Source organism: Balaenoptera ricei, chromosome 8, assembly GCF_028023285.1.
Source record: "Balaenoptera ricei isolate mBalRic1 chromosome 8, mBalRic1.hap2, whole genome shotgun sequence".
In the NCBI taxonomy this organism is placed as follows: domain Eukaryota; kingdom Metazoa; phylum Chordata; class Mammalia; order Artiodactyla; family Balaenopteridae; genus Balaenoptera; species Balaenoptera ricei.
Window position 1 is genome coordinate 60,335,738 of NC_082646.1, and position 12,263 is coordinate 60,348,000.

The 12,263-nt window shown below is 39.6% G+C and overlaps 1 protein-coding gene across 11 annotated transcripts in view; it reads left to right on the top strand.

Annotated features, from left to right (window-relative positions):
* Positions 1 to 12,263, top strand: part of XRRA1 (X-ray radiation resistance associated 1) — an 84,561-nt gene that overhangs the window by 20,182 nt on the left and 52,116 nt on the right. For 8 of the 11 annotated variants that reach the window (XM_059930814.1, XM_059930813.1, XM_059930807.1 and 5 more), the window contains one exon: positions 3,874 to 4,007. The exons of the other annotated variants lie outside the window; for them this stretch is intronic. Coding sequence is in view for 5 of the 8 variants with exons in the window: in XM_059930813.1 (XP_059786796.1) it covers positions 3,874 to 4,007 (134 nt within the window). In the remaining 3 variants the exon portion in view is untranslated. The remainder of the gene's footprint in view (positions 1 to 3,873; positions 4,008 to 12,263) is intronic. 11 annotated transcript variants of the gene reach the window in all.

Sequence of the window (12,263 nt, forward strand, 5' to 3'; positions counted from 1 at the left end):
TTATTATAGACAGTGGGAAACTGGTTCCAGATGCTCTAGAGATACAGGGAGCCACTTCCCTCACCTACAGGCCTGGGAGCTTATTATAAGCTTCCATTAATTTTTTATTTTGCTTTTTTAAAAAGTAGTTATTGAGCTTCTGTATATCATGCATTGTGCCAGGCATCCTACCTTCGTCACCCTTACCATTTCAAACCCCTACTTCAAGTGCCAGTGGGCCGCAGGGAGGGGACATGACTACAGGCTCTGACCCCACAGCTGACTTACTGGTTGATCATAATTGACTTTTGGGAGGCCCTACTTTATAGTTTGATAACAACTGATGAAGATTATTTATCCAGCAGACCAGCCCTACCCAAGGGAATTTATTTACATAAGAGAGCAGACCAAAGTCAAGATGCAGAACATAAATGAGAAGAGGAAATCTCCTGGCCAATCATTTGTTTCCATCTCTCTGTGGTTTGAAAGGGCTCTCTAAGGAAAAGGATAAACCTGTCAAATGTCCTGAATTTGCAGCTCATGGCAGTGAATACTTTGATGTGTAATAAAACTTGATGTGACTCTGCAGATGCAGAATCCAAGTTAGGAATCTTCTGTCCTTGTTTGCCAGAAAGGCTGTCACCCAGAGTAGAACTCTTCAGGAGTCAGTTTAGAAAAACAGCTTTGTCATGATTTGATTCTCTGCATACGGGCCTGAAAAAGAGTCAGCTGGAGCTCTGCCCTGAAAGTCAGGAGACCTCGTTTCTAGTCTTGGTCTGCCACTACTTTGCCATACCTCCTCAGCCAAATAACTTACCTCTCTGGAACTTAAGTTTCCCCCTCTGTAAATTCTGGGCCAGCTGTGAAATTCTGCGACCTGCAGCTCTAAGACTGTTCGTTTCTTTGAGCTGCCCTTAGTTCCATAGAAAGCAGATTTGGACCCGACATGAAATAGCCAAAGCAGCCAGAGCAAGGGTCAGCAAACTTTTTTGGTAGGAGGCCAGACGGTGAATATTCTAGACTTTGTGGTCCATACGGTCATAACTAGTCATAACTGTCATAACTAGTCCACTCTGCTGTTGTAGAAGGAAAGCAGTTGTAGATAATATGTAAGCAAAGGGGCAGGGCTGTGTTCCCATAAAACTTTATGATGCTGAAATTTGAATTTCACATAATTTTCATACAATGTTATTCTTTCTGTGTTTTTTTTCCTAACCATTTAAAAATGTACAAAGCATTCTTAGCTCACAGGCCGTACAAAAGAGGCAGCAGGCTGGATTTGGCTTACAGGCCTTTGTTGGCCAATTTCTGAGCTAGAACACTGATGGAACAGCTCAGTGTGGTTGGAATGGAGTGAGACACCATAGTGTGTGGCGATAGAGGAGCCTGGCGAGGTAACGGAAGAGAGACTGTAGAGAGCCTTAGAAGGACTTTGAATCTTATCCAATGGATAACAGGGATCCATTGAAGGATTTGGAACTGAGGAGTAACAGGGTCTGAACTGTATTTTAGAAAAACCACTGTGGCGTGGCTGCTGTATAAAGAATGGATTGGAAGGAACAAGTATGAGAGATATTAAGGAGGTAGAATCCATTGCTGACTGTCCGCATATGTGTATGAAGGAGACAATGATCCCCATCTTTATCTATGTTTATCCAAGCCAGCTTTCCAGGTCTTCATCCTTGAAGGCTTCTCTCTCTGCCCCTGCCAAATGGGATCACCCGTTTGTGTGAACTCTCAAAACTTGGAATTTACTGATGGCAGCATGAACTCGGCATTCCTTTGGTGCTGGGCATCTTTCATGGCCTGTGCAGTCCTATCAAGCTCTCTGTATACCATGGACACTAGTCATACCCAAACCATTTGCAGTTCTCAGAATAAGCAAGGCTGCCTCCTGGCTTCTATACATGCCACTTGCTGTGCTGTATGTCTTTTTGCCCTTAACAATTTGGTGAATACCGACTAGTCTCTGAGGACAGCTTAAGCATCACCTGCTCTGTGAAGCCCGTCTGGACCCCCTGGTAGAGCTCAAACATCTATCCCAGCAGCATTGCTACTTAACAGACACATATATGTATCTAGCTGCCCAACTAGGCTGTGAGCTCACACAGGGCAGGGACTGGTTCAAAGTAAGCCTTCAGTATAGGGGCCTTGAATGAAGGGATTGTGATGACCATGACAGCCAACATTAAGCATTTACTGTGCACTAGGCTTCATGCTAAAGGCTTTACCTACATAATTCCTCATAAAAATCCATTATTATTTCTACTTTATAGATAAGGAAGCTCGGTTAAGTATTGATAATTTGCCCAAGATCACACAATTAGCCAGGATTTAAACCCAGGTCTACAGAGCCTGTCAATTAAGTACAGTGGAGTACCAAACCCAGTCCTCCTCCAGCAATGACCTGCAGTCATTTGTGTATGTGTGACTGACTGTGTTTCACTGAAGTGGCGGACCAGAAACCTTGTCCCTGCACCAGTGGAATAAGATGCGGAAACTGGCCCCATTCAGTAGGCGTCTATGGGTGTGTGTTGGTGGAGGTATTACCGAGTACTGCTTGCCACACAGCAGGCCAGTAAATTGAGAGATGAGGTGTTGGGGCAAGGAATAGCGACTTTATTTGGAAAGCCAGCAGACCAAGAAGATGGTGGACTAGTGTCCCAAAAAACCATCTTACCTGAGTTAGAATTCAGGCTTCTTTTATACTAAAAGAGGAGGGAGTAAAGTCTAACATTTCCTGGTTCTGGTCAGCCTCCGGAGGGGATGTGTTAATTTCTTCCTTCCTGCAGTCATTCACAGGTGGGCCTGGTCAGGATGTTTTCCGTGAGATAAAGGTATTTTAGCTTAATGCTCATTACCTGGGAGACAGGGTTCCCAGAGATGGGCCATTACGTATAATTTAAGCTTATAGGCAACATTCCTTTAGTGATTAACTTGTAATAGAGTACAAAGTTTCTTCCCTATTACAGAGGGAGAGGGAAGGGAGCAGACTTGTACATAAGAGCTAAAGTGAGTGTCCAGAGAGGCTCTTCTAGAAGAGGGAGACCAGAGACTGGGGTGATATAATTTATCACAATTGCCTTTGTCTTTGCAGAGAGAAACTCAGTTTCCTGACTGGTCTCCTAACTCAAGTCAACTATCTCATGAATCTAGGTGGCTAGTTAGAAGGTGCTTTATGATGAGGTGTCAGTTTGGGTCATTGTCCTCATAAGCCAGTTCATTTCAGCCGGTTTTTTAATGTGCACCTACTATGTGCCAGGTGCTATGCTAGATTATAAGGATACATCGACAAGGTGCTTCACCTCAGAGAGTTTATAGCCTAGTCCACCACTGTGTGCCAGGACCTGCTCAGCACATCCATGTACCAGTACCCTATTCCTCAGGCTTATATCCAGTTATCACAGTTACCTGGCTGACTGTGAGAAATAACCTCAGAACAGTCTAGATAAAGCATCCAAAGTCAGAGGAGGGAGAGATTCCATGTGGCTGGGGAATTAAGAAAGGTTTTATAAGGAGGCAGCTTTTGAGCTGGCCTTTTAGGGCTTGGATTCAGATACATGGAGAAAGGGCATTCCTGAGTGAAAAGCTCAAGCAAAGATCTCTAGGTGGGGTGCGGCAAGGAATGGGGAGCGGTCACTTTGGCCAGTACCACGGGGTAAACAAAGGCTTGCAGTGTGGGGGCTGAGGCTGGCAAATAGGTTGGACATAGTAGAATGACTCTAGTAGACCTTGAAAGTTCATCCTGAGAGTCAGGAGGGTTTTAGCCTGTGGGCGATGGGCCCTCCTGGAAGGTTTAAAAAAAAAAAAAAGTAGCCAGCTCCCACCTCCTGTATGAGCATCATTGTCACGAGTAGTGCTTCTGTTTCCCCATCTTATATCTTTGCGCCATAGTTCCTGGACCTTTCCTTCAACAACCTGACTGCGGAGGCCATCTGTGATCTGGGGATTCTGCCACACCTCCGTGTCCTGCTCCTCACAGGCAATGGGCTCACCTCCCTGCCACCCAATTTGGCTGTCGCAGAGCAGTAAGTTCTACATCCCAGAGTCTGTCCCATGTGTTTCCCTCCTGAGCCTTTGTCTGGGTACATGTGTCCAAAGAAATAGTCCAAAGCAGCTCAAAAGGTCTGTAAGGACAGGCTCTGAGTGCTCAAAGCAGGTAGAATGCCACCTACTGAAGCTCCCAGAAAAGGCACTGGTGGGAACAGAGCCCCAGAGGTTCGGGAGGCCTCAGCTGGGTGTCCCACACTCCTCTGTGCTATTAGGAGAGACGCCGGTGTCTGGAGAGTCACTTTCCCTCCCTCTGATTTGTCACTGGTAAGTTGTGGCTATTGCTCTTGCCAGACTATTCCCCTTCAGGAACCCTCTAAATAAGCTTTGCATATTCCCATTCTGCACATTTGCTGAGCCATGCCTTTTGGCCAGAATGTACTGGTCCTTCCTCGCTTAATAATAGCGATGAGTCTGTCATACAGAGTGAAGTAAGTCAGAAAGAGAAAAACAAATACTGTATGCTAACACATATGTATGGAATCTAAAAAAAAAAAAAAAAGGTTCTGAAGAACCTAGGGGCAGGACAAGAATAAAGACACAGACGTAGAGAATGGACTTGAGGACACGGGGAGGGGGAAGGGTAAGCTGGGATGAAGAGAGAGAGTGGCATGGACATGTATAACAAAATATAAAATACCAAATATAAAATAGATAGCTAGTGGGAAGCAGCCACATAGCACAGGGAGATCAGCTCAGTGCTTTGTGTCCACCTAGAGGGGTGGGGTAGGGAGGGTGAGAGGGAGACGCAAGAGGGAAGAGATATGGGGATGTATGTATATGCATAGCTGATTCACTTTGTTATACAGCAGAAACTGACACAACATTGTAAAGCAATTATACTCCAGTAAAGATGTAAACAAAAACAAGATATAAGTATATAATGTACAGCACAGAGAAAATAGCCAATATTGTATAATAACTTTATGTGGAGTATAATTTATAAAAATATCAAATCACTGTGTTGTACACCTGAAATTAATACAATATTGTAACTACACTAAAAATTAGTATTAAAAAAAATAATAACGATACGTGTGTAATGCTTACTATGTGTCAGACACTCTTCTGTCAAACTAAACATATACTAACTCATTTAATCCTCACAACCCTATGAGGTAAGTGCCCTATTATTATCCCCATTTTATAGATGAGGAAATTGAGGCATAGATAGGTTACATAACTCAACCAGAGTTACAAAGCTAATAAGTGGCAGAGCCAGAATTTGAACCAAGTCCGTCTGACTCCAGAGACCCTGCTTACGACCATTACATTCTCTTCTTATGTAGATTCTGTACATATTCCGAGGGCTATCTCAGACTGTCCTCTTTTCCCTATGAGAAGCCTTCCTATATTAACCATTTTTAAGTGTACAGTTCAGTGACATTAAGTACATTCACATTGTTGTGCAACCACCACCATCATCCTGCTCCAAAACTCTGTTCATCTTGCAAAACTTCCATCAACTTTGACTGATGGTTATGAGCCTTTTAAGAAGAACACCAGAGAAGCAAGAAGAACTACAATCCTGCAGCCTGTGGAACAAAAACCACATTCACAGAAAGATAGACAAGATGAAAAGGCAGAGGGCTATGTACCAGATGAAGGAACAAGATAAAACCCCAGAAAAACAACTAAATGAGGTGGAGATAGGCAACCTTCCAGAAAAAGAATTCAGAATAATGATAGTGAAGATGATCCAGGACCTCGGAAAAAGAATGGAGGCGAAGATCGAGAAGATGTAAGGAATGTTTAACAAAGACCTAGAAGAATTACAGAACAAACAAACAGAGATGAACATTACAGTAAGTGAAATGAAAACTACACTAGAAGGAATCAATAGCAGAATAACAGACAGAAGAACAGATAAGTGACCTGGAAGACAGAATGGTGGAATTCACTGCTGCGGAACAGACTCAAGAAAAAAGAATGAAAAGAAATGAAGACAGCCTAAGAGACCTCTGGGACAACATTAAACGCAACAACATTCGCATTATAGGGGTCCCAGAAGGAGAAGAGAGAGAGAAAGGACCAGAGAAAATATTTGAAGAGATTATAGTCGAAAACTTCCCTAACATGGGAAAGGAAATAGCCACCCAAGTCCAGGAAGCGCAGAGAGTCCCATACAGAATAAACCCAAGGAGAAACACGGCGAGACACATAGTAATCAAAGTGGCAAAAATTAAAGACAAAGAAAAATTATTGAAAGCAGCAAGGGAAAAACGACAAATAACATACAAGGGAACTCCCATAAGGTTAACAGCTGATTTCTCAGCAGAAACTCTGCAAGCCAGAAGGGAGTGGCATGATATACTTAAAGTGATGAAAGGGAAGAACCTACAACCAAGATTACTCTACCCGGCAAGGATCTCATTTAGATTTGATGGAGAAATCAAAAGCTTTACAGACAAGCAAAAGCTAAGAGAATTCAGCACCACCAAACCAGCTCTACAACAAATGCTAAAGGAACTTCTCTAAGTGGGAAACACAAGAGAAGAAAAGAACCTACAAAAACAAACCCAAAACAATTAAGAAAATGGTCATAGGAACATACATATCGATAATTACCTTAAACGTGAATGGATTAAATGCCCCAACCAAAAGACATAGACTGGCTGAATGGATACAAAAACAAGACCCATATATATGTTGTCTACAAGAGACCCACTTTAGACCTAGGGACACATACAGACTGAAAGTGAGGGGATGGAAAAAGATATTCCATGCAAATGGAAATCAAAAGAAAGCTGGAGTAGCTATACTCATATCAGATAAAATAGACTTTAAAATAAAGAATGTTACAAGAGACAAGGAAGGACACTACATAATGATCCAGGGATCAATCCAAGAAGAAGATATAACAATTATAAATATATATGCACCCAACATAGGAGCACCTCAATACATAAGGCAACTGCTAACAGCTATAAAAGAGGAAATCGACAGTAACACAATAATAGTGGGGGACTTTAACACCTCACTTACACCAATGGACAGATCATCCAAAATGAAAATAAATAAGGAAACAGAAGCTTTAAATGACACAATAGACCAGATAGATTTAATTGATATATATAGGACATTCCATCCAAAAACAGCAGATTACACGTTCTTCTCAAGTGTGCATGGAACATTCTCCAGGATAGATCACATCTTGGGTCACAAATCAAGCCTCAGTAAATTTAAGAAAATTGAAATCATATCAAGCATCTTTTCTGACCACAACGCTATGAGATTAGAAACGAATTACAAGGAAAAAAACGTAAAAAGGACAAACACATGGAGGCTAAACAATACGTTACTAAATAACCAAGAGATCACTGAAGAAATCAAAGAGGAAATAAAAAAATACCTAGAGACAAATGACAATGAAAACATGACGACCCAAAACCTATGGGATGCAGCAAAAGCGGTTCTAAGAGGGAAGTTTATAGCTATACAAGCCTACCTCAAGAAACAAGAAAAATCTCAAGTAAACAATCTAACCTTACACCTAAAGAAACTAGAGAAAGAAGAACAAACAAAACCCAAAGTTAGCAGAAGGAAAGAAATCATAAAGATCAAAGCAGAAATAAATGAAATAGAAACAAAGAAAACAGTAGCAAAGATCAATAAAACTAAAAGTTGGTTCTTTGAGAAGATAAACAAAATTGATAAGCCATTAGCCAGACTCATCAAGAAAAAGAGGGAGAGGACTCAAATCAATAAAATCAGAAATGAAAAAGGAGAAGTTACAACAGACACCGCAGAAATACAAAGCATCCTAAGAGACTACTACAAGCAACTTTATGCCAATAAAATGGACAACCTGGAAGAAATGGACAAATTCTTAGAAAGGTATAACCTTCCAAGACTGAATCAGGAAGAAACAGAAAATATGAACAGACCAGTCACAAGTAATGAAATTGAAACTGTGATTAAAAATCTTCCAACAAACAAAAGTCCAGGACCAGATGGCTTCACAGGTGAATTCTATCAAACATTTAGAGAAGAGCTAACACCCATCCTTCTCAAACTCTTCCAAAAAATTGCAGAGGAAGGAACACTCCCAAACTCATTCTATGAGGCCACCATCACCCTGATACCAAAACCAGACAAAGACACTACAAAAAAAGAAAATTACAGACCAATATCACTGATGAATATAGATGCAAAAATCCTCAACAAAATACTAGCAAACAGAATCCAACAACACATTAAAAGGATCATACACCACGATCAAGTGGGATTTATCCCAGGGATGCAAGGATTCTTCAATATACGCAAATCAATCAATGTGATACACCATATTAACAAATTGAAGAATAAAAACCATATGATCATCTCAATAGATGCAGAAAAAGCTTTTGACAAAATTCAACACCCATTTCTGATAAAAACTCTCCAGAAAGTGGGCCTAGAGGGAACCTACCTCAACATAATAAAGGCCATATATGACAAACCCACAGCAAACATCGTTCTCAATGGTGAAAAACTGAAAGCATTTCCTCTAAGATCAGGAACGAGACAAGGATGTCCACTCTCACCACTATTATTCAACATAGTTCTGGAAGTCCTAGCCACGGCAATCAGAGAAGAAAAAGAAATAAAAGGAATACAAATTGGAAAAGAAGAAGTAAAACTGTCACTGTTTGCGGATGACATGATACTATACATAGAGAATCCTAAAACTGCCACCAGAAAACTGCTAGAGCTAATTAATGAATATGGTAAAGTTGCAGGATACAAAATTAATGCACAGAAATCTCTTGCATTCCTATACACGAATGATGAAAAATCTGAAAGAGAAATTAAGGAAACACTGCCATTTACCATTGCAACAAAAAGAATAAAATACCTAGGAATAAACCTACCTAGGGAGACAAAAGACCTGTATGCAGGAAACTATAAGACACTGATGAAAGAAATTAAAGATGATACCAACAGATGGAGAGATATACCATGTTCTTGGATTGGAAGAATCAACATTGTGAAAATGAGTATACTACCCAAAGCAATCTACAGATTCAATGCAATCCCTATCAAATTACCAATGGCATTTTTTACGGAGCTAGAACAAATCATCTTACAATTTGTATGGAGACACAAAAGACCCCGAATAGCCAAAGCAGTCTTGAGGCAAAAAAATGGAGCTGGATGAATCAGACTCCCAGACTTCAGACTATACTACAAAGCTACAGTAATCAAGACAATATGGTACTGGCACAAAACCAGAAAGATAGATCAATGGAACAAGATAGAAAGCCCAGAGATTAACCCACGCACCTATGGTCAACTAATCTATGACAAAGGAGGCAAAGATATACAATGGAGAAAAGACAGTCTCTTCAATAAGTGGTGCTGGGAAAACTGGACAGCTACATGTAAAAGAATGAAATTAGAATACTCCCTAACACCATACACAAAAATAAACTCAAAATGGATTAGGGACCTAAATATAAGACTGGACACTATAAAACTCTTAGAGGAAAACATAGGAAGAACACTCTTTGACATAAATCACAGCAAGATCTTTTTTGATCCACCTCCTAGAGTAATGGAAATAAAAACAAAAATAAACAAGTGGGACCTAATGAAACTTCAAAGCTTTTGCACAGCAAAGGAAACCATAAACAAGACGAAAAGACAACCCTCAGAATGGGAGAAAATATTTGCAAATGAATCAACGGACAAAGGATTAATCTCCAAAATATATAAACAGCTTATTCAGCTCAATATCAAAGAAACAAACACCCCAATCCAAAAATGGGCAGAAGACCTAAATAGACATTTCTCCAAAGAAGACATACAGACGGCCACGAAGCACATGAAAAGATGCTCAACATCACTAATTATTAGAGAAATGCAAATCAAAACTACAATGAGGTATCACCTCACTCCTGTTAGAATGGGCATCATCAGAAAATCTACAAACAACAAATGCTGGAGAGGTTGTGGAGAAAAGGGAAACCTCTTGCACTGTTGGTGGGAATGTAAACTGATACAGCCACTATGGAGAACAATATGGAGGTTCCTTAAAAAACTAAAAATAGAATTACCATATGACCCAGCAATCCCACTACTGGGCATATACCCAGAGAAAACTGTAATTCAAAAAGACACATGCACCCGAATGTTCATTGCAGCACTATTTCCAATAGCCAGGTCATGGAAGCAACCTAAATGCCCATCAACAGACGAATGGATAAAGAAGATGTGGTACATATATACAATGGAATATTACTCAGCCATAAAAAGGAACGAAATTGAGTCATTTGTTGAGACGTGGATGGATCTAGAGACTGTCATACAGAGTGAAGTAAGTCAGAAAGAGAAAAACAAATATCGTATATTAATGCATGTATGCGGAACCTAGAAAAATGGTACAGATGAGCCAGTTTGCAGGGCAGAAGTTGAGACACAGATGTAGAGAATGGACATATGGACACCAAGGGGGGAAAACTGCGGTGAGGTGGGGATGGTGGTGTGCTGAATTGGGTGATTGGGATTGACATGTATACACTGATGTGTATAAAACTGATGCCTAATAAGAACCTGCAGTATAAAAAAACAAACAAAACAACTAATACTAAACTTTCATTCGGTTATTTGTATGGAAATATGTTAATATAAATGTTTCAGACATTACATGAAATTTCTAAAAATCTTATATTTGTATTTGTATGGAAATATGTATGGAAATATGTTAATATAAATGTTTCAGACATTCAAAAAAACAAACAAACCCAAAACAATTAAGAAAATGGTCATAGGAACATACATATCGATAATTACCTTAAACGTGAATGGATTAAATGCTCCAACCAAAAGACACAGGCTTGCTGAATGGATACAAAAACAAGACCCATATATATGCTGTCTAAAAGAGACCCACTTCAGACGTAGGGCCACATACAGACTGAAAGTGAGGGGATGGAAAAAGATATTCCATGCAAATGGAAATCAAAAGAAAGCTGGAGTAGCAATACTCATATCAGATAAAATAGACTTTAAAATAAAGACTGTTACAAGAGACAAGGAAGGACACTATATTATGATGAAGGGATCAATCCAAGAAGAAGATATAACAATTATAAATATATATGCACCCAACATAGGAGCACCTCAATACGTACGGCAACTGCTAACAGCTATAAAAGGAAATCGACAGTAACACAATAATAGTGGGGGACTTTAACACCTCACTTACACCAATGGACAGATCATCCAAAATGAAAATAAATAAGGAAACAAGCTTTAAATGACATAATAGACCAGATAGATTTAATTGATATTTCTGGACATTTCATCCAAAAACAGCAGATTACACTTTCTTCTCAAGTGCTCATGGAACATTCTCCAGGATAGATCACATCTTGGGTCACAAATCAAGCCTCAGTAAATTTAAGAAAATTGACATCATATCAAGCATCTTTTCTGACCACAACAATATGAGATTAGAAATGAATTACAGGGAAAAAAACATAAAAAACACAAACACATGGAGGCTAAACAATACGTTACTAAATAACCAGAGATCGCTGAAGAAATCAAAGAGTAAATCAAAAAATACCTAGAGACAAATGACAATGAAAACACGACGATCCAAAACCTATGGGATGCGGCAAAAGCAGTTCTAAGAGGGAAGTTTATAGCTATACAAGCATACCTCAAGAAACAAGAAAAATCTCAAATAGACAATCTAACCTTACACCTAAAGGAACTAGAGAAAGAAGAACAAACAAAACCCAAAGTTAGCAGAAGGAAAGAAATCATAAAGATCAAAGCAGAAATAAATGAAATAGAAACAAAGAAAACAATAGCAAAGATCAATAAAACTGAAAGCTGGTTCTTTGAGAAGATAAACAAAATTGATAAACCATTAGCCAGACTCATCAAGAAAAAGAGGGAGAGGACTCAAATCAATAAAATTAGAAATGAAAAGGGAGAATTTACAACAGACACTGCAGAAATACAAAGCATCCTAAGAGACTACTACAAGCAACTCTGTGCCAACAAAATGGACAACCTGGAAGAAATGGACAAATTCTTAGAAAGGTATAACCTTCCAAGACTGAACCAGGAAGAAGTAGAAAATATGAACAGACCAGTCACAAGTAATGAAATTGAAACTGTGATTAAAAATCTTCCAACAAACAAAAGTCCAGGACCAGATGGCTTCACAGGTGAATTCTATCAAACATTTAGAGAAGAGCTAACACCCATCCTTCTCAAACTCTTCCAAGAAATTGCAG